This window comes from Aphis gossypii, chromosome 3, assembly GCF_020184175.1.
Source record: "Aphis gossypii isolate Hap1 chromosome 3, ASM2018417v2, whole genome shotgun sequence".
Taxonomy (NCBI): Eukaryota; Metazoa; Arthropoda; class Insecta; order Hemiptera; family Aphididae; genus Aphis; species Aphis gossypii.
In genome coordinates, this window is record NC_065532.1 from 44,816,658 (window position 1) to 44,838,063 (window position 21,406).

The 21,406-nt window shown below is 24.7% G+C and overlaps 3 protein-coding genes across 5 annotated transcripts; 1 reads left to right on the forward strand and 2 right to left on the reverse strand.

Moving 5' to 3' along the window:
• Positions 1–322: 322 nt before the first annotated feature.
• On the forward strand, positions 323–3,047 carry LOC114130437 (uncharacterized). Of its 2 annotated transcripts, XM_050203140.1 has the most exons (5): positions 323–471; positions 573–758; positions 824–1,213; positions 2,260–2,585; positions 2,669–3,047. In XM_050203140.1, the coding sequence occupies exons 1-5, from the start codon at positions 405–407 to the stop codon at positions 2,855–2,857; spliced, it is 1,158 nt and encodes a 385-aa protein (XP_050059097.1). In that variant the 5' UTR covers positions 323–404; the 3' UTR covers positions 2,858–3,047. The 2 variants fall into 2 exon arrangements, with proteins under 2 accessions (XP_050059097.1, XP_027851216.2); XM_027995415.2 differs by lacking the exons at positions 323–471; positions 573–758; positions 824–1,213 and adding an exon at positions 1,450–2,185.
• Positions 3,048–7,427: 4,380 nt separating this feature from the next.
• LOC114128360 (DNA-directed RNA polymerase, mitochondrial) lies at positions 7,428–17,715 on the reverse strand. 2 transcript variants are annotated; one of them, XM_027992861.2, is made up of 24 exons: positions 17,696–17,715; positions 17,407–17,519; positions 17,236–17,313; positions 16,264–16,630; positions 16,060–16,192; positions 15,838–15,972; positions 14,747–14,908; positions 14,510–14,674; positions 14,288–14,437; positions 13,351–13,616; positions 13,111–13,276; positions 11,244–11,365; positions 10,961–11,176; positions 10,470–10,590; positions 10,166–10,387; positions 9,946–10,107; positions 9,763–9,876; positions 9,434–9,679; positions 9,209–9,368; positions 9,028–9,134; positions 8,162–8,337; positions 7,831–8,002; positions 7,679–7,770; positions 7,428–7,614 (listed from the first exon to the last, which is right to left on the reverse strand). In XM_027992861.2, exons 1-24 carry the CDS (start codon positions 17,698–17,700, stop codon positions 7,506–7,508), a joined length of 3,759 nt encoding a protein of 1,252 aa, XP_027848662.2. In that variant the 5' UTR covers positions 17,701–17,715; the 3' UTR covers positions 7,428–7,505. The 2 variants fall into 2 exon arrangements, with proteins under 2 accessions (XP_027848662.2, XP_050058950.1); XM_050202993.1 differs by lacking the exons at positions 16,264–16,630; positions 17,236–17,313; positions 17,407–17,519; positions 17,696–17,715 and having other exon boundaries at positions 16,042–16,180.
• A 982-nt stretch (positions 17,716–18,697) lies between these two features.
• Positions 18,698–20,280, reverse strand: LOC114128359 (tRNA-splicing endonuclease subunit Sen34). The gene is made up of 4 exons (XM_027992860.2): positions 19,973–20,280; positions 19,484–19,726; positions 19,258–19,410; positions 18,698–19,190 (listed from the first exon to the last, which is right to left on the reverse strand). The coding sequence occupies exons 1-4, from the start codon at positions 20,022–20,024 to the stop codon at positions 18,988–18,990; spliced, it is 651 nt and encodes a 216-aa protein (XP_027848661.2). The 5' UTR covers positions 20,025–20,280; the 3' UTR covers positions 18,698–18,987.
• Between the last annotated feature and the right edge of the window lie 1,126 nt (positions 20,281–21,406).

Consider the following 21,406-nt stretch of genomic DNA (forward strand, 5'->3'; position numbering starts at 1 on the left):
GATTTAACAATTTCAAATTGGCGTGTTTCGGCGTTTTGAGTAAAAAAGTATTTGCCGATAATTTTATGTTTTTTTTTCATTTTTTCCACATTTTGATAAAATAATATATTGGAATAAAAATTTTAATTAAAAACCACTACCGTGGTAATATTTATCACTGAACTGTTTAAACCAGGTTTGGTTATAAAATCAACCTACCAATATACCAACTGATTGTTTGTGATTATTATAGTGTTATCATTATGTTCATGACTATATTAATATCAGTATTATCACAGAATCGATTAAATGCAATAAATGGTATAATGACTATAGTCTATAATGTCTTATAAAACAAAAACATTTTCAAGTTATTGAATCAATCAGTCATCAATTATTCAATTGTCATCGATCAGTTTTCAATTATGGCAAAGTGGGCAAAGTACACTAGAAAATATGTGAAAGAGTGGGAAAGCAAGGTAGAATTTAAAGGTACCTATCTACAATAAATAATAATATACATTTTTGTATAGATATTAAAGACTTATAAACTTAATATTATTTATTTAATTATTTTAATCAAATTAATTTAGGCTGGCTTAAGAAGGCCACAGACGAGCAATCAGCAAACAACGACTTCAAAGAAGCATATTGTTCTGTTTGTAAAACGGTACTAAGAGCGCACCATGGTGATTTGTTAAGTCATAGTAAGACTTCAAAACATATTTCAAAAATGAAATGTTTAGTAGTTCAAACACAACCTAAGTTAAGTGCATATGGTGAGAATATTTTGTTTTCATATTTATTGCATGAACATTATGTAGTTACATATTTACTATTTTAGGAGTATCTAATGTATCAAGAGAGAATAAACACATTGATATTATGCTTGCTGTCCACATAGCTACCCATTCGTCAATTCGAAGTATCGATCATCTTGGTGAAATGTTAAAGGTATTCGGGAAAGGCTCAAACTTGGAAAACTTAAAACTGCATAGAACTAAATGTTCAAAACTAATTTTGAATGTGTTATCACCATCTATTGTAGAAGATCTAGTAAAAGACATTGGAGATATTGGATATTCTTTGATAGTTGATGAGTCTACTGATGTATCTGTAAATAAATATATGGCTTATTGTATAAGATATTTCAGTAAATCAAAAAATCAAATAAGGAATGAGTTTTTGGGCTTTGTCATAGTTGAACGAGCAACTGCCGTAGCACTATACGATGGTACTATTGAATTTTTGAAACAACTAAATCTTAATCCCATAAATATAATTGGTTTAGGTGTTGACGGTGCGAGTAACCTATGTGGTATGAATCACTCACTTTTCACTCTATTACGAGAAATATCTCCAAAGCTACAATTAATTAAATGCATTTGCCACTCCCTCAACACTTGTTCTTCTAAGGCATCGGAAGTTCTACCTAGTCATATTGAATTCATGCTAAGAGAATCCGTATCCTGGTTTTCACATAGCGCTCTTCGCAAAATAGAATATAGTAGGTTATATGAGACAATTAATGGTGCAGAAAGTAAACAAAGGCAATTAGTTAAACTATGTGCTACTCGTTGGCTGGCCTTTTATAATTGTATTAAAATCATTCTCGACCAATGGCTTGAACTCAAAACATGTTTTGAAATGGCAGCACAAAAAGAAAGATGTTACAGTGCACGGACATTGTATGAAATGTACAAAGATGGTTCAAATTTGTTATATTTTAATTTTTTAAAACCAATTTTAAAAGAAGTTACTGATATTAACTTGCTTTTTCAAAGCACTAATTCAGATATCACCAAAGTGTACGGAGATTTAAAATTACTTCTAGTTTCAGTTGTTAAACGTATTATAAAACCAAGTTTTCTTCGTTATGATATTGATATGTGCCCAAATGCTTTGCTTATTGACGAAATTGACAGAATATCAAAAGCATTATCAAACCCGCATGCGCTTTTACCTTTAGAATCTGTAGATTTTGGCTTTGCATTTACAGAGCTTGCTAAAAAAAATATTGTTTCACCAGAAGATTTAAAATCAGTACAGAATCGTTGTTTTGCATTTATGTTACGCCTTTGCGAAGAACTGCTGAAACGGCTACCGCATAACACTAAAACAATTCAAAAGTTACGGTATTTTGATCCCAAAATGGTTTTTTCGCCTATTTCACCTAGATTTATTGATCTTCCGCTTGAGCTTTTAAGTATATATATGAAATACTATACTAAGTATACTAGTATTTATATTTAATAATTAGTTACTTTTGATATTTTGTAGGATGCAGTACGGATATAGAAATTTTAGAGATACAGTGGAGAAACCTAACATCTTTACGATATTCCGATATTTGTGATTCATCAATCCCTATTCAAGAAAAAAACACTCAAGAGTTTTGGGTAGATGTTTTGAATATTAAAGAAACTGGAGGGAAAAAAAAATTTGAGGACCTGGCTCTATTTGTATTGCAAATACTTTCCCTACCATTATCCAATGCTATTGTGGAACGCGTATTTAGTGTTATGAATTGTGTAAAAAGTAAATTAAGAAATCGTATGCAAGTTGATATGTTGCAAGCAATTCTTCGTATCAGGCTTCATCTTAATGTAAGTAAATTATAGTAACGAAAAATACTAAATTTTATTAAAATTGTTTATGTGTTTTTTTTTATTTCAATACACTTCATAAGGCCAGTAAAATATGCTGTAAGAGCTTCAAACCCACAGAAACAATGTTTCATAAGTTTACATCTGATATGTACGATTCACCAAAAATCACTACATCAGAATCAGAAAGTGTGGATTCGGCTACAACATTAGATGAAGTTATGGACATTTTTATTAGTGAAGGTGCCCAGGAAATTAATTTATATGATTAAATTTGTTATTCTATTGTAATTGTTTTAGTTTTATTCTAATAAGAATATCACATATTTTATTTTATAAACCAACAGAGATTAATTCATTTTGTATTCATTGTTATGTTATAATTAAAAAAGGATAATTTTAATTTAAAACAGACATTTGTATTTTGTAATAATAATTATAATATTATGTTTTACCACACCATTTTCTTATCATTATTTTTTATCATTGGCTATTTGGTCTAAAAATCAAATTGCTTCCCAATATTTTTTTGTGACTGAATGTTTGATCTTATGGACATTTTTAAGAAATGCCAATAATGCCGTGCAATGAATTGACTATTTCGGATGATTTTAACTTAAAGAAATGTTATACATTGGCTATTTTGGGCGATTTTAGGAAATGTCTAACATTGGCTATTTTGGGCGATCTTAACGCTCTCTATTGGCGGTTCACCAGCTTATCTATCTGGCAACCCTGTTGGGAGCACCGAGTTTGTAAATCAACGTAACTTACGTAACGCTAACACGCAGTAGTCGGTGTATAAATAGTTAGTATAATTATTAATTACTAATTATTATTGTACTGTGGTAATCACATCACACATTTTACATTTAGATCAAACGCCCCCTTCACTAGGACAGTTGACATGTAAAACAACATTTATTTGTTTACTTTATGTATATTCTATGACCTTAAACATCGTATTTGTGTGTCGTACCGCATTACGTTCTTGAATAATTCGATCAATGTTAAAATACGCGCTTGCGCGTATTATTATTGATAAATAATATGACTAACATTAGAAGCTGTTAAGTGTTTAACACCTTTTGATTTGCTCTAATATTTCTTGGGAACAAAGATAATAAATTAATTGTCTGTACTGTGCACTGCTGCAAGCTGCAGTCGACAGGTTACGATCAAAATAATACGTTGGTTTATGTAGGAACACGAATTAGTTATGAACTTATGAATATTAGTTATAACGCTTAATTAGGCAGCAATAATGTTCTAAATTCGGCAAAGTTTACAAAACTTGCTATAGATTAAGCATAAAAAAGTTCAATTAATATTTAGATGATATATAACTACAAGAATGCGGACATTTCCACCACAATATATTTTCGATATAAATTCAATACTTTTTTTCCTATTTTTTATTTTTATTTTTTTTAAAGTTTTCTTTTTAATATTTAATATGAAATTGTTTTTTTTTTTTTTTTTGAATAAAATGTAATTTTTCTTTCATAAATATAATAAATTATATATTCATTTTAGCACTCCAGAAATCAAATTCACAAGCAATTATTAAATTGTTTAATATCAAAACTGGTACGGTTTGAGAATCTAGCAATATATTATGTTAATTAGAGGCGGATTTAGAGGGGAGTTAAGCGGGGTTAGCTCAGGGGCCCCAAAAATATATTATGGACCAGCAGTTTTTTTACAATTCTAGACATACAATAAAAAAAATGATTTTTATATTTAAAGATACATTCATATAAATCATTTGAAATAATTGTCCGTGTTGTGGTGCTATAGCAAAACGTCTTTATGAACGAAATTTCATTGATGTTTTTTCAAATATACATATTGCATTGAGATTAATCTGACAATAATGTTAAATTGTTCAAGATGGCTCTAATTGAAAATCTACCAATATCTACATTCTACATAGATTGAACGCATTAACAATAAATTGTGTCAATCGAAAATAACATCGAAAAAACTATCGTTCATGACGTTTAAGATACTTTTGCATCAAGTAAATCTTGAAAATAATATTTTAAATAACTGTTTATATTTTTGTAATTTTGTATTATTACCATACGTATGTAGGTTGGTAGGGTAATACTCGTATTTTATATTTTAATACTTAATTAAATTGTATTTTTTAATAAATTAATTATGCAATGTGAATTTATTCACTGAATGAAAATATTTTTCTTCTTTAACCAATAAATATCAACTGACATTAAAATAGTTTTTTTTTTTTGTAAAATTAGGGCTTCCAAAAATAACAGCTCAGAGCCACTAATATTCATTAATCCGGCTCTGATGTTCATAGCAGTCATAGTACTAAACATAGTACAAAATACAATAAACTAGTTTTTAATAATATCAACGTTGTTGATTGAGATTCCGATTAAAAATAATCCTATAGAAACTTTCAACTAATTTTTTTTTTTGACACGTCGATAAAAAAATTTTGGATGCCCAAAAAAACTTGAAAATTACAAGGTTTCTTATAAGTCGTTCTTATTGTAATTAAAAAAAAATAAAAAATTGTTAGTCACAATTTTTTCTATAAGCGTTTAAAATTAAAATTCGTTTACGAAATATGTTCAAAATCGAAGCGTTATTATAGGAAAAAATTTTATGAGCGTCTGAATTTTAATTTTTTACGAAATCACGTAACGATAACGATTTGTCCTCACACGATTTTTAATATTTGTTATTATTTAAAAACTAAAAAGTATAAGTAGGTTGAAAATTAAACAAGTACAAAGTCCTCATGAATTATTCTTATTGTGATTAAAAAAATTATAAGAATACATAGGCACAATTTTTTTTTTATCATAGCGTTTGAAGTTCAAATATTGAAAAATTCGTCAAAATCATGAATACTTGCAAATTATTTTGTAGTTAAAATGTATAAACAATTTAGAAGTTAAGAAGAAGCTAAGAGTTGAAAATTTAATACAAGATTTTGTTTGGCTAATTGGCTTACAATAATTATAAAAAAAGTTAGGCGTTGGTAAATTAAAAAAAATTTATCTCATGTTTAAATTTTTACTAAATTCAAAATTCACGCGTAAAATAATGATTTACGTAAAATGTAAAAATAATATTAGATTTTTAGTATAGTTTGTTATAACTATAGTCGTAGAAACTTGAAACATACACCAGTGGTTTAATTTGGCATTTTTTGTATTTGATTTAATTTTGGGGTACCTATTCAGATCATTAAAACATAAACCACTATTTTCACTACCCACTGGAAAATATATCCTAGGCTGTCAGGCTGACACATCATCTCCAACCTCCGTTCAGAATAGTTTTTTGTATACAAATATGCAATGATACCTGTCATTGGATTCAGTTGCATCAAATTTAACACATAAATAATAGTGACCTGCTGTACAACAGAGCATTACTCACATAACTATGCTTTTAAAAATGTATATAGATATTTTAATGCAAATTTATCATAATTTTCTATTAAGGGTTATTTTTTCGCAGCATAGACTTGCAAGTTAGAGTAGGTACCTAAGTATTTATTTTTATTAAAAGATATTTACAATCTGTTATTTAAAACAATAAGTAAATTAGTAAACATGCTACTATATTTTAAATCACATGAATAATTTGAGGAGGAAATTTATTTTTATCTGAATGAGTAATGATTGATGATGACTAATCCAAACTACGAAATCAGTTTCTTCATAGAACATACAATGAAATAATAAGATTGTCTTTGATTTTAAATTATAGCACAATAATTACTATTTATAATATATGAACGGAAAACAGATGAAAAATAACGAGCATTACTATTTATATTAGAAAGCTTGACTTAGTTATAAATATGATGCGTTATTTTAGTGGGATGTAATAATTTGATATATTATAATCCATAAATAGATAATAAATATAAATTTTAAAAAAAAAATATATATATATATATATTAGAGTTATTAGACCTTTAAAAATACACAGGTATTTAGATGAATATATTTATTTATTAACCTATAGGTAACATTTAATAACCTCTAAAATAATTAATAGCCTTTCAACTCATTTAAATAATAAATAATAGGTGCCTATGTATATTTAATTTAAAAGCATTATTTGTATTCTCTTATTTCTTTTAACTTTTAATATCATGCTATACAAGGCTATAAATAAATGTTGAATCTGCAGCGAATTTTTAGTTTAGATTTCTGAATTATGGCAAAGTACCTAGTTCGTACTTAGATTGAATTAGGTTTTAAAGTCTTTTCAATAATTTTTAATGCAGAATTTGTAAAAATGAGCTTGTACAATAGATGTAGCTATATTCAAACCTAAAATAGATAGAAAATGGATAGGTCTTTTGCCTGTCCAGCACTGATTGGGCTACATACTTTCCAGTTCATAAAGTTTTTTTCAAAATTTAATAATATTATAATACTGTATAATTAATAATAGACAAGCAACAAATATTTAACTAAATATATTTTTCAGATTTATGCATGCATTGAACATTATTTTATTTAATTAAACTTTAGATAATATATTTAAGTTAATTTAAACATGATGTATTGGTGGAACAATTTTTAATTTTACTAAATCAGAAAAAACACATTATTATTAACAAAATTAGTTCTGTGTACACTTACACAAAGCAAAATTGTTTCATATTTTTGACATAATGAAAATGAATATTTATAGTATGTTTTATTTATTTATTCATACATGATACATATAAAATGTATTCATAATTAATACTTGTTTTGTTAAAAGATGTTATGTATTGTGTTTATTAATATATTATTATAATTAATAATGTGATCTTTAAACAACAAAAAATAATAAACTTTCTTTTGAAAAAATACAAATATATTTTAAGACTAGAAAACAAAATAAATAAAAACTCATATCACAACAAACTAAAACGTTTTAACTGAAAAAATATACAGAGTCTAAAACATTATTAAGTTTAAAATCTCCTTTTTTGGGTAATTGTTTAAAAACATTTAACATATCTTGAGTATCATTTGTAATATCGCTGGAAAAAATAATATAATAAATAATATTAATATAATTTTATTTTAAGCTCTTATTATACTTACTAATTAGGAAGTTCATATTTTTTAATCATAAAATTAGATAAATTTTCTAGAATTGGTTCATTATGTAGTGCTACAAATTGTTCTCTACAAATCTGAAAATATTTCCGCGCATAAATAAAGTATTCATTATAAGTATATAATTATCTCATTACTTTTCCCATAATTTCAACAGAATTAGGATGTGTCCAAAAACAATCATGTACTGATACATATGTGATACCTGCTCGCTCACAGTGAAGAGATGTTAACATCATATGGCTAGAATCTAGCGAATGGATAAAATTTGGAGGAAAGGCATTCTTTTGTTTCATTACATTTGGTCGACTATAAGTTAAACAAAATTATGTAACTGTTAAGTATAAATTTATAAACAAGAAAAACTTAGTTTAAAGATGGATAAAATAACATTTTAATAGAATGTAAGTTTTAATAAAACTTGCTATCCACACAATAATTCTTAAAATTGTTTAATTAGATACTAACTCGTACATATCCAGCACAAAATGTTCTCCCATTTTAACACTAGATTTCTTAGTGTAATCATGATTTTTGTTTTTACGATTGTAAGGTTGAACTACAGGTAATCCTAATGGTGTTATCCATTCTACACTTTGACCACATGATTGTGATATTACACGGGCACATTCTGTAAACCAATCCTAAAATAATGTAAAATAATTACAATTGGTATTAAAAAAAAAAAAGTAAATATTTACTGTAAATTAAAATCATAAACTACTTAAATATATAAATGATACTATAATATTATACTTTAAAACTTTTTTTAACCTAAATAGTGTATAGATTTTGAACAAGGTATTTAATTTTTTAATTTACAATGAGTAACAATTATTTTTTGTGTCTGAAGACACAGATTTTCAATTTTAGTATTGTTTCTAGTAGGAAAATTAATTTAGTTAATTAGTTTACTACTGAACTGGTTTATTAATTGAGGAGTTAAAAAGTAAAACATTTCAATAACTTTTATAAATAATTAAAAATATATTAATAATTAATTATATAATGAAGGCTAAATACTTAAAATATAATAAAAAAAGTTTTCAAAATATTAACTAATATTACTAGGAAAATATTCTATATAAATTGTACTTCTCTATGAGCATTTTTGAACAATGTTTTTAAAGGAACAATACAGCCGTCTTTCTTTATTAGTTTTTTAAGGGGCCCTTAAGTTACTTTTGAGGATGCAAACCCATTCTCTAAACCTTTTAGACTTTCTCCAATGCTCTACAAAATTTCTAACTGTTGGGGCTCCAAAGGCTTAGAAGACATTATATTTATTATTATTATTTTACTATCAAAAGTATTTTATAATACTATAACTTTACTTGTATTTCTTTTGTAGAAGTGAACATTTCTCTTAAGCTTTCAAATGTTTTGGCCACTAAATAAGTAGAAGCTGACCATACTTTATCTTTAGGAAATGAATCAATATCTTAAAAAACAAAATTCAAAATTAAATATATGATAATTACAATATTTATATAAAATATAATATGCTGAAAATACCTTTCAATTGTTTAGCAATTTGTAAACGGGCACCAAATCTAGTTACACCATAAACTGTTGTCATCACAGTTTGTTTAATTACTTTACGCCTAACAAATCCATCTAAATATTTTGCTATTACAACATCATTTGCAGCGTCTTTTAAACGTTCTCTTTCAACCTAGAAAAATAAATAAATTTAATCTAATCCTTTATTTATTTTTAATGAAATATCAATGTTTTTACCATAGCTGCAACACAACTATACACATCTTGTGGTATATCAGAAGGGGTTAAGTTGACACTCACTGCTCCAGCAAAATCTTTACCTAAAGCAGCATAATGTTGTAAACCATTACATGATCCATCTTGATGAACAGGGAAATGAGAAATAAAGTTTTCTGGATTTTCTGATTGTAGAGCATGAGATATCTCAATACAGCACGCTAGAGTTTGCCAAGGATTCTCAGATTCGGCCCACCACATATTTCCCTAAACAAATCAATAATAAAAAATAATAATAAAACAAACAATTTTTAATTTTGTTCAGTAAAAAATATTTTTATACTACATACTCCTAGAGGGTTTTGAGCAGAATTTAATATATCTGGAAGTATCTCTTCTGCATATTGAAGTCTCTCTTTAACAGAATTTCTTTTTTTCAGACCAGTTAAATTAACACAATGTATCTAAAAATATATAATAAATCTTCATTGAACTCAAGTTAAGTTGTTAATTAATTAATTTTTAAAACTTACCTTCAACCAGTTAAGACCATTAGACCCAAGTGGTTTTCCTTTAGCAAAACACAACAGTGATCTAGCCATATCTGAGCCAAGATGGTTTAAGTGTGGAGGACATGGATATACTCGACCTCGAAAATCCATATTATGAGGCAACCAAAATGTTTTACCACAAAACTAAAATTTTTTTAATTATTATTAAATCAATTTTTAAAAATGAATTATAATTATTTACGTGATTTGCTAATGACAGCCGGTACAAAGCATCGCACCACAAACTAAACATTTCAGCTTTTTGTCTTTTTAATATAGCACGCTCTTTATATAACCTAGATCGTTCATCTTTACTCATACTTTGTAATATTGGTTGTGGAGATGGAAAGGCCGATACAGGCTTTGGAATATCTAACTTTGTAGAACCACCTGAACGGAATACTTGAAGAACTACATCCAAAACCTATTAAAGTAATTAACAAATTATTAGTTTACTTATAACTATTATCAATTTATAATATATTATAATTATAATATAAGATTACTGGTTTATTAATAGTCCAGGGTATAGAGGCCAACTGATTCAGTGCATCTAAGGCTGGATAAAGTTCTTGTTTTGGTGTTTGTTCAAGTCTATGCCATTGTAAAATAGCTTGTTGAGGTAACCTAAACAATAAATTAAAATACTATACTACACACTAAACATTAAAATAATGATTCAAAGCTGTTGAAGTTCTTTGATTTATGTGTTTTGAATAATTTACAATTATTAGTTACATCAGAGTATATAATTGAATGAAGCATATTGCAAAATGTAATTAATAATATTAAAATCAAAACAAGTTATATATATATATATATAAATGTTAATTACAACATCTGGTTTTATTCTTTAATTTAAATAATGTATCAATACTACAATTAAATTTTAAATATTTTATTATATAAAATTACATAATTATATATTACTTTATATGCAAATTAATTTATAATAAGATAAATCTGAATGGTATTTCTCAATTCAATAAAAGTTTACCTAATTAAATCAGCTTTAGCAGCAATATATCCTCCAGAATTTATTGAAGTCCAAGGAACTGGTGGACTTAACATAGGAATCATAGTAACATCAAATACTAAATCACTAGGTTGAGATGACTGATAAAGTTTGGACAATACAGGATGTGGTTTGATTTCTTGTTTCACGTGTTGACATTGTCCACGAAAAACTGTGTAGAATGCTGGTAATAAATGCCTAGAAATTTAAATAATTAATTTAAGATAATCAAAGCTAAAAATTGCAAACATAAATTTTAATTTACTCTTCTTCTACATTGTCTTTCATTATGTTGACATCAATTTTTATGTCTTTGATAATTATGTTGTATAGAAATTTTCCAATGCTATTTAATACAGTAGAAGGCCATTGTTTATCATCTTGTTCCTAATAATAAACAAAATAAAATGCAAAAGTTATACAGGCATTAACATACAATTAAAGGTGGTTTATACTATTTATCCTCTTTTTGGTGTTACCTTATTTATTAATAGCAAGGCTGTAAATTTAATGAATTTGCATGTTTTTTTTTTTTTGATACACTGTATAATAAAATGGATTTGGCCAAAATTTGTTTTGACTTATTTATAGTTCAAATACCAAATCACACATTTTGAATATTTTTTTCATATTTTATGGGTTAGGAGTCCTAACTTAGAACTTTCGCCATATTAATGCATGTTTTAATGATTATATTATAGAAATGCTTTTTTTTCGTAATATTTATATTTTTCTGGTTAATCTGTTCTAAATTGACATTAAATGTATTTGCATAATTACTATAAATAACTATGACTTGTGTAGTTTCATGGAAACTATTCTATTTATAGTCGAATATTTAACGTGTATTATTGAATATTATAATTGTACTATTGAGTGGAGATTAAATTAATTTACTGATCTGATCTGATCTGATCTAAAAATTTGAAAAAATCATTAATTTATTGTATCATGCAATAACTACTTTAAAGATGATTTATATAATTTTAAATAGAAACTTAATCTATTCTAAGCATATTTTTTTATAAATCATGTATATGACGAATATCAAGACTATTCAAGTCCAATAGTTAAATAATACAATATACTCATAACTCATAGGTCACACATATTTGTAATATTACTAATATTTGAACTAAAATTAATAAAAAATTATAATAAAAATAAAAGAAAAATTAAAATGTTTTTTTTAAAAATGAGAGTATATTTTAAATTTTTCTAGAGCATATTTTGACAGCTATCAGTGCATATTTAATAGTTTTTAAGTGCGAACAATTCACAGCATTCCCATTAGATTTTGAACAGAAGAATACATTTTTTGATTTTACAATGATTCCTTAACTTTTATAACCATATTAACCTCAGAATAAAGTTTAAATTATAATTTTAGGACACCACCAACCATAATTTTTTGACTATTAACTGAAAATACATAATAAAAATTAATGACTTTATGAAGAAATTGTTCAGGGTTCATCAATGATGTATTATAATACATTATATAGTTAGGATTTTAATATATTTAAAATATCATTCCAACCATTTGTATAAAAATAATATGTTAGACTCAAAAACACATTTTTTCTCCTAGTTATCATTCTCTTTAATTTCTATAATTATTTTTTCAAAATAAAGAATAATAGCTTTAAAAAAAAAAAAGCATATAAAAGCATATTTTACCAGTTTTTAATGGAACATTAGAGAATTTTTAAGGTTTTTAATTAAGAATATTAGCATCATACGTATTTTCAACTTTTATAAACTAAAAAATCTGTTTTCAATTCATTATATTCCGTTTTCCTAGAGAGTACAACCCCACCTCATTTAAAACCTAGATGTGACTCTAACGTAAAGTTTTTTCACCAAGCAGCGATCTATCTTCGAAGGGAAACAGAGTAAGACATATTTGGTCGGTACAGACTTACGTTCTTTCAGTACTCAAACTATAGTACAATTAAAAGTATTTTATAAGGTAAGAAGTTAATATTAGATATTTTAGTATTTGTCTATAACCATAACTCTTAATTTAATTGAACTTAACATATTATAATTTACTTTTAGATACTAATATATAAAATGATACAACTTATTTACTAAAAGAAAAAATGAATTCAATATCTAATAAAACTCACAATATCTGCTCCCATTGCTTTGTACTTATGTACTAATTGTTGCCATTGTTGTCTGGTATTTTGACTATCACTATTTTGACTATTCATATACCATGAACAATAATCACTGTAAACTGCTTTTATTTTTTCTAAAATTTTTGTATTCTTTTTGTATTTAATTTGATACCTGATTTTTGAATAAAAAATATTTAAGGTATAATGTTTATATTATATATTATATTATAATAAATAATACAGTACCTTAATCTAACTTGATTAGCCAAATTTCGATACAACAAATTTACTGTTGGGCTAAATGTTTCGGACCCTTCAGCTAATTTTCGTACTTCTTGTATAATTATATCAACATATTGTTCTGTATTTAAAACTCTTAAATAAGGATATATATTTACATTCCGATAAGATTTTAAACAATTATGCTGAGCACGTATGCTTTCTAATTCACGTGCAATAGCATTCCTTATAGTTTCTTTCCATTTTTCTTGTAAATCTTCTAATTTATTTCTCTGTGTATAGACATACAATAACATATTAATAAATAGATTATTCAAATTAAAAAAAAAAAAAAACAAGCTGTGGGTAACAATAAATCATGTGAAATAATTCAATTTTTACTAAGATTTAATTTAATTGAAACCTTACTAAGTTGATTAATAAATTAAAATAAATGATGTATTCCTATTTACACAAACAAAATAAAATCATGAATATAAAATATATTTGATTTTAAAACATTTATACTGATACTAAATATACCACTACTTTTTACTTTAAATCTAGGCATTTTAATATATTTTTTTTTATTTTAAATAAAATAATAATTGTAAATAATGAAGAAAATGGTTTTGTGAAAAAAAAATAATCCTCACTTACGTTGTATAAGATAAAAGTTAAAAAAAAATGCAAACAATTTATTTGGTACGGAATCTAGTATAGTACTGAATACAGCATATAATACAAAATATATAATTATCTAATTTAATTTGCTATAATTTTCCGTTTTCAACATCATAAAATAATTGTGTTAGAAAAAATTATTACAAAACATAGGTTGTATAATTAAATACATATACCTAATTCTTATTATAGATTGCTTGGTTAAATTTATTTATTATTTTCAAATGATATAATTTTTTATTTTAAACAAAAATTAAAGATATTTTATTGAAATTCTTACATAATCTAAAACTTTTTGAGATGGCGTAGAATTATTGTCAACTGACTGGACTTTTACAGTAGTAGACATTTCTAATTCTAGTTGTTTCCGAGCACATTCAAGAATTTTCTTTTCGTCAAAAAGACCTTCAGCAGGACATTTAAATGTAGACTAAGGATCAAATAATATATACATATATGAACATATATTCAAATTAAGATTTAATTTTAGTGATATTTTTACTTTTTGGGAATTTAAATGATCTAAAAGAGAACAAGTGTAGTAAATATTTTCAATACTGTGATGTGGTTCAAATGAAGGATTTAATAATCGTACAGCTTTTAGTACTTGTTCTCGTTGATTTCCGACATAGAAACATTTATTAAATAAATCATTAAAGGAAAATCCCTAAAACAGAAAAATAAATTCATAAAATTATAAAATATATTATTTAAATATAGAAAATTTCTAATGCCTTACATTAGATAAAAATTGTTTAGATAATTCTTGTAATATATCGAAAGAGCCTGGTTCTTTTTTATTAACTAAACATTCAAAAGCAGCTGCATATGCTTGAATATTCGGTTTTGTTTGTGATAGTTCTAATAGTGACCAAATTTCCTTCAACTTATCATAATTTCCCTGAAAAAATTAATTAAAAATAGATATCCAATTAAAACAGTTTATTATTTTTTATTCTGAAAAATAGATTAGGATGAAATGGATTTAAGAGAACTCCATCCCCAAATATGTGATCTCTATCTTACAAACATACACCATTGGCATTCGATAGAACCAACTTTTAGTTTTACTTTTAATATTAAGGGTATTTAACTGTGAATTCAAGAAAAAAACATCAGTGCTTAAGCAATGATATTTTCAGTATTTTAATTTTTTAGATAAATAATATGACCATTTTCAATTTGTAATGTTCTGCATACTGTTTCAAATCTTACTTAAAAATTAAAAAATCCAATGCTTAATTAATGAGAATGCAGTTGCTTTTAACATTGATAGTAAGTGAATTCAGTCTAATATAAAAGCTCAAAGTATATAATGGATTCTACTAAACACAAATTTGCCATTTTTATGTTTGTAAAACGGAAACAACACATCCTGTTAATAGAAATATTGCACAATTAAAATAGGTACAAAATATATTTTTTTCTTCTGTTTATAGTATTTAAAAAATATTTATATACTCATCAATTGTAATAACAAGAAATATTATTTGAACAAGATTAAAAAATATAATACCCTTTAAAATATATAAGTTACCCTTAAATTAATACTTTTGTGTTTTTTAACTGGTGTGCCGCAAAAATCTATTAATAGTTTTACGTGTGCCACATGATTAGGTTAGGTTAAAAATTGCTATAACTTATTTGAATTTAAAATAGTTCTTATATCTTTACCTTAAAGCAAATTCAACAAAGTTTATCAGATATTGATATTTAATATTAATTATTTGATTTTTATAACAATTGATAAAATTTATGAGAATATTATATTATATAATTCTGTTAATACATAATATTATCTATGAATAAATAGAATACCATAACATTTACCTTGCTTGCAAAACCATGCATTAAACATGTGAAAATCCGAATATCAGTTATTTTTAAAGATATCTTATTGGAAACACTCTTGTAACAATAATGATTCAAAGCAGCTAGCCCTCTATTAAGAAATCCACAGCATACCTAAAATAATTAAATAAATTAAGAAAAAAATTATAAAATGTATAAATTTTCTTTTCTTATATATTGTACATATTATATTCAATTTACACATAAATCTATATATGCTAAAAGTGTTTGATTGAGACTTTTTTCACGGCCTTTAATATTAAGTTGCTTAATAGCTTCTTTTAGTTCAAGTTTATTTTTTGCAGCAATATTTCGATTATGCTCTCTTTTGGATCTTAAAAATGTAAAAATTATTGTTATTTACATAAAATATATCATGTTAAAATAATAACAAAGACGTCTTACAATTTATCTTTACTTTTATTTAGTTTAATACTATTATTAACATCTTGTTCATCTTTTAAATGGTTGGAATCAAATTTATTTTCAATGTCATTCTCCGTCATAGTTATTGTTTGTAAGAAATCAGTATCTTTCAACAAACTAATTTGATCTTCATTCATTTCATCCATATCATCTAACAGCTCTTCTTTAATATTGTGTTTTATGTTAGATGTAGTTTTTATGGACATTTTGTCAGAACAATTATTGTTTGTTTTTGCTGTCTTAGGAAACATAGCCAATGGTTTTTTAGAAGCAACCATTTTTTGCACTTGGTTAGGTTTTAAATGTTTTACTTTTACTTTAGATTGACTGGCAACACTACTGGTAACTTAAAACAAAAATAAAAACAAAAAATGTATCACTATTTAAAAATTTCAAATAAATTAATAATATTAAATTGGACAGCTAATAAATAACTGTACCAATTATAAAATGGCCATTTTAAGTAGGTTGACATTTTGGTAATAAATATGAGTAATATAACTATTCTCCAGAAATATTGTATGACAGAGGTTGATGTATTATAGAAGTTCTAAAAAAGTACTCAATTATTTTCTCAATTTAGTAAATTGGAGCAAAAATATTAATTGGTCAATTAGTTTTAATGATTTGTAATAAAGAAAACTAAAGTTAAAAAATATATTTTAATTATAATAAATTATTTACTATAATGTCACATTTATATTGATGAGAAAGAACTAAAATCTAATAATAGGCTAAAAGATATTTATGTAAATACAAAGATTTTTCTATTTTAATTCATTTTCTTTTTATGATAACTTAAAAAATATGTTTAGAAAAATTATTTTTGGAATTATTGGAATTACTTCAAGACAAAATATAACCAACATCAAAACCATAGGCATTAAAAATTATATGTTTAGATATAATTATTTATGAAGTTATAATGAATTAATTTTTATAAATACTAACCTTGTACTACTTCTGAAAATCGTTTAACATTTCTTTTGAATTGTTTGTTTTTTGTTAAAGTTTTAGTATGTAGACTTTCTATACAATAAAAATACAAAAGCATAAGCACAATAAAACATAATACAGTAAACATATCAACCAAACCTATGTATAAAGATTAAATAATCTTACCAGGAATATTAGAATATTTCACTATTTTCATTAAATGAGGCTTGTCAATAAAAACTATTTGAGGAAATCCATTATTTATTTGAGACCGAAACCTAAATAACCTATACATGGTTCTAAAAACACAATAGAATTATATTACATTCCTATTCATAGAAGTAATTTAGGAATTACATTAAAAAATGTACAAAATCGTCAAATTCAAGCTACAAAAATTTATTTTTGTAATAAATAATATTAAAAAAAATATTGCAATCAAATAGTTTTTGGTTTTATTTAAAAATTTACTTACAGCATGTGTTTTTATCTGATAATAAACTGAGGTTAAGATAGACAACTGATATCAAATATGTAGTATGTACGCAAGGTGTATTGATAATATTATCTATAAACCTTGGTATGTACGGTAATTTACCAACAGTACCAACAGTAGAATTCATGAATCAAGTCAGTTCTATAGACTATAAGTAATGGTTTTTCTTGAGACAATTTTTTGGTTTAACTTCAAGAGTTCAATCCACGGATTAATATATTATTGTATATTAATCCGTACTTCAAACCTACTCAAACCTCGAAAACATAAAAAATAATTCTTCATATTTAATATTTATTCAATTTTAAAATATCTAGAATACATAGGCATAATTATTTTATAAGCGTTTGCGTTTGAAATTCAAATGATAACAAAATTCGTCAAAATGAATAAAATACTGTAATTAAAATTTCTTAAACATTTATTCAAGATTTCTAATAAGTAGTTCTTACTATAAACTTGAAATCTAAAAATAATTAACTTTTTTTTGTATAGACATTGCCAGTTCAAAGTTTGACGTAATTTTATTCAAACGAAAAATCACCATTTTAGGTATTTTGTTGTAATTACATAATAATATTCATAAAAACATAAATTTTTTTAGTCATTTTCATTATTATATTTTACTATTAACAATGACAAATTAAATGTATTTTGACTAAATTTTAAGCCAATTTTTAATTTTTTGATGACCAATTTGTTTTACAAACAACTTATTCACATCATTCTAAAGTAAATCAGTACTTGATATTGACTATTTGACATAAAACTTAATAATAATAATAATAATATATTATGTAATGAATACCTACATACTATTATAATTACTATAAGTATTTTATTTTCAGCAAAGTTAATTTAACCTACTGTTTTAATAGTAAAATAAATTACTAATAGCAATTTGTACATTTGTTGGCTTTGAACAATGATTTACATAATACATTTTTTTACAGGAATTGAATTATTTAATTAACGACGAAGTACACTTGTATCCATTAATTTATTATAGGTACCAAGTGACTCTATTTTTTTGTTTATATTACTAATTCTATAAATACTTTATTAATTCTGAGCACACTGTGCTCAGCACAGCAATGAGGTTTTTTTTAAGTGCATAGCAAAATAAGCAGTTAAAAAATGAAACCTCAATTAAATTCTGCTACAAAACAATAAAAGTTTTAAAATGTTCTTAAATAGCCTTAAATATTATAATTCATTATGTAATATTTTTATGACATGTACATTAACACATTATTTTATTAATAAATATACTAAAAAGTGTAATTAATTTTATTATTATTTTGTGATGAATCATCTAAATGATAAATTAAATATGTTATAGAGATTCCATCATCTTTGGCTAACACCATTTTTTTATTAGTAATTGAACTAACTCTACTACGCGAAACCATTATTTGCTTATCCAAATCTCTACAGTTGACTATATATTTTGCATGATAAGCCAAAGGATCACCTAAAATAAAATTAAAATAATTAAATTTCATTTCTTTTTTTTAAGTATTACAATTTGTTTATCTAACCTTCGTAGACTAAAAAATCACCTCCAAACTTCATACCACAAGTTAAATAAAATCCTTTTGACCACAGATCCTTAAAAACTTTATATCTGATCCTTTCCAAATCGTTAATAAATTTAGGTAAAGGAACTTCAATTACGTTTGAACATATTTCATCTACAAAAAAATTGGAAATTATAATAACTGGTAAACGATTAATAAATAAATAATAAAATTAGAATAATCTAACCAAGATGTATCATAACATTAGGTAATGTATCAGGTGGATTGATTTTAGCTGTTTCTTTAATATGTAAAGATGTAAATGATGGATATTCAACAGTTCGGCCAATACAATTTTCAACCAATAATCTAACTTCTTCAATTAATAAAAGGCAAGGAAGACCATTTTGATCTTCTTGACGTGGCGTGGAAGGTAAAGTTCCAATCAAACTCCCTAACATACGGTGGGTTGTTCGTAAAACATACCAATCTATAAAATAAAAAAGTATATTAATTATTAAATAATAATATTATATGATATAAATACGTAACAACTACCTATGTAGGATTAGAAATTTTCTTATTAGGATCACAAATTATTTTTTATATAAAATGAACAAACAACAAAAAATAATTCAACTTTCACCAAAATTAAAACTTATATTACATTATAGTATTATACAATTAAAATTATTACTAAGTAGAAATCTTAAATTTATAAATTAAACTTTCTTACCATCTGCATTCCAAATAAACCCTTTATTATTAATCATGTGGATATCAATCATGTTATAGCTTGATTTACTTTCCAAAATTAATAAATATTCACATGGTTTGATAGAAGGTAATGATTATTCTTGAATAAATCGAGTTAATTATAATAATTAATAATAATTCTATCTAGATTTTGAATAAATATTATTATTTAACAAAAAATTTTTAAAAAAAACTGTAAAATAGTAGGTAGTTACATATGTATAAATTATCTTTTAAATTGATTACAATTTAAATTTAAAAGTGAACCCAAAATAGATAGAACCCATAATAACGATAATAGAAACCAGTATAACGAGGGTTAGGAAACACCAAAATTCACATTTGAAATAGGAAATAAAAATAAAACAAAAATTAAAATTATAACGATTATGAAAAATAAATTATAAGCAGTTAACACTTAACAGTATACTTGGTAACTATAGACATAATAATAAATAACATAATACATTACTATTATATTCATAGATAATAAAAGAAATTATCTTTTATTTTGAATTGTATTTTTATTATCTATAATTATATCTAGTTAGTGGATCGAGAATTCATGATAGTAAAATTTAGCTTGTTAATCAAAGACCGTGCTGTTATCTATTTTGTGATTTAACTTTTTTGAGCAGTTTTTGAGATTTCATTTGTCGTTTTTTAGCTCTTATCATTCATTTTATATATTTAAATATATTTATAAATTATAAAGTAAGTTTAAAAATTTTAATATAAATAAAAAACATGAACTACATATAAAGATAATTCGTAGTAATAACAGTATAATACAGAATTATATATTATATTGAATCTGTTCTGTGGTTATAATAATAAGGTACCTTGCTAATTATGCCTATAGATTTGATAAATATTTAAAGTTTTTCTGATATACAATACGAAGTAGTACGTACTAACATGACAAAGTACTATAAAAAATATATATATATACGTATTAAAATACAGTTTATGATTTAAGTTTACTTAAATTCTAAATGGTAACATGAGAAATTCATCTGACTTTTTATTAGTTACTGTTTACGTTTTTACGAATTGCTGACATATTTTTAGTTATTTAAATACCCAGTTTTTTCCCAGTCATTCGATCTTGTTTTTTTTTTACTGGACGTAGTTGTTAAGTATTAGAAAACGATTGTGTGGGCCACAGTTGAAATTTAGAATTTTAGACCTTTCATTGATTTTTATTCATTGTTATACCTCTACATTAATTATGATTTATTATTATTAAATGCTCAAATACATAATATTTTATATTATTGATTATTAGGATACACCTAATGAAATTTTCGGATTTGATCTAAAAACTACAAATTACAATTCTCCATTAACTATTTATTCACTATGCAAAAATACAATTTCACTTTACTGATTACCACGATAAAAAAACATCTTT

Excerpts from the sequence above, each read along its gene's own strand:
- LOC114130437 (XM_050203140.1), top strand. The coding sequence starts at position 405 with ATGGCAAAGTGGGCAAAGTACACTAGAAAATATGTGAAAGAGTGGGAA. Across the intron at positions 1,214-2,259 it reads TGCCGTAGCACTATACGATG|GATGCAGTACGGATATAGAA; the intron begins GTACTATTGAAT and ends GATATTTTGTAG. Across the intron at positions 2,586-2,668 it reads GTATCAGGCTTCATCTTAAT|GCCAGTAAAATATGCTGTAA; the intron begins GTAAGTAAATTA and ends ACACTTCATAAG.
- LOC114128359 (XM_027992860.2), bottom strand. The coding sequence starts at position 20,024 with ATGATTGATATCCACATGATTAATAATAAAGGGTTTATTTGGAATGCA. Across the intron at positions 19,727-19,972 it reads GTTTATTTGGAATGCAGATG|ATTGGTATGTTTTACGAACA; the intron begins GTAAGAAAGTTT and ends TTTATTTTATAG. Across the intron at positions 19,191-19,257 it reads TGATTTTTTAGTCTACGAAG|GTGATCCTTTGGCTTATCAT; the intron begins GTTAGATAAACA and ends ATTTTATTTTAG.
- LOC114128360 (XM_027992861.2), bottom strand. Across the intron at positions 15,973-16,059 it reads TAGCATATATAGATTTATGT|GTATGCTGTGGATTTCTTAA; the intron begins GTAAATTGAATA and ends TAATTATTTTAG. Across the intron at positions 9,135-9,208 it reads AATTGCTAAACAATTGAAAG|ATATTGATTCATTTCCTAAA; the intron begins GTATTTTCAGCA and ends TTGTTTTTTAAG.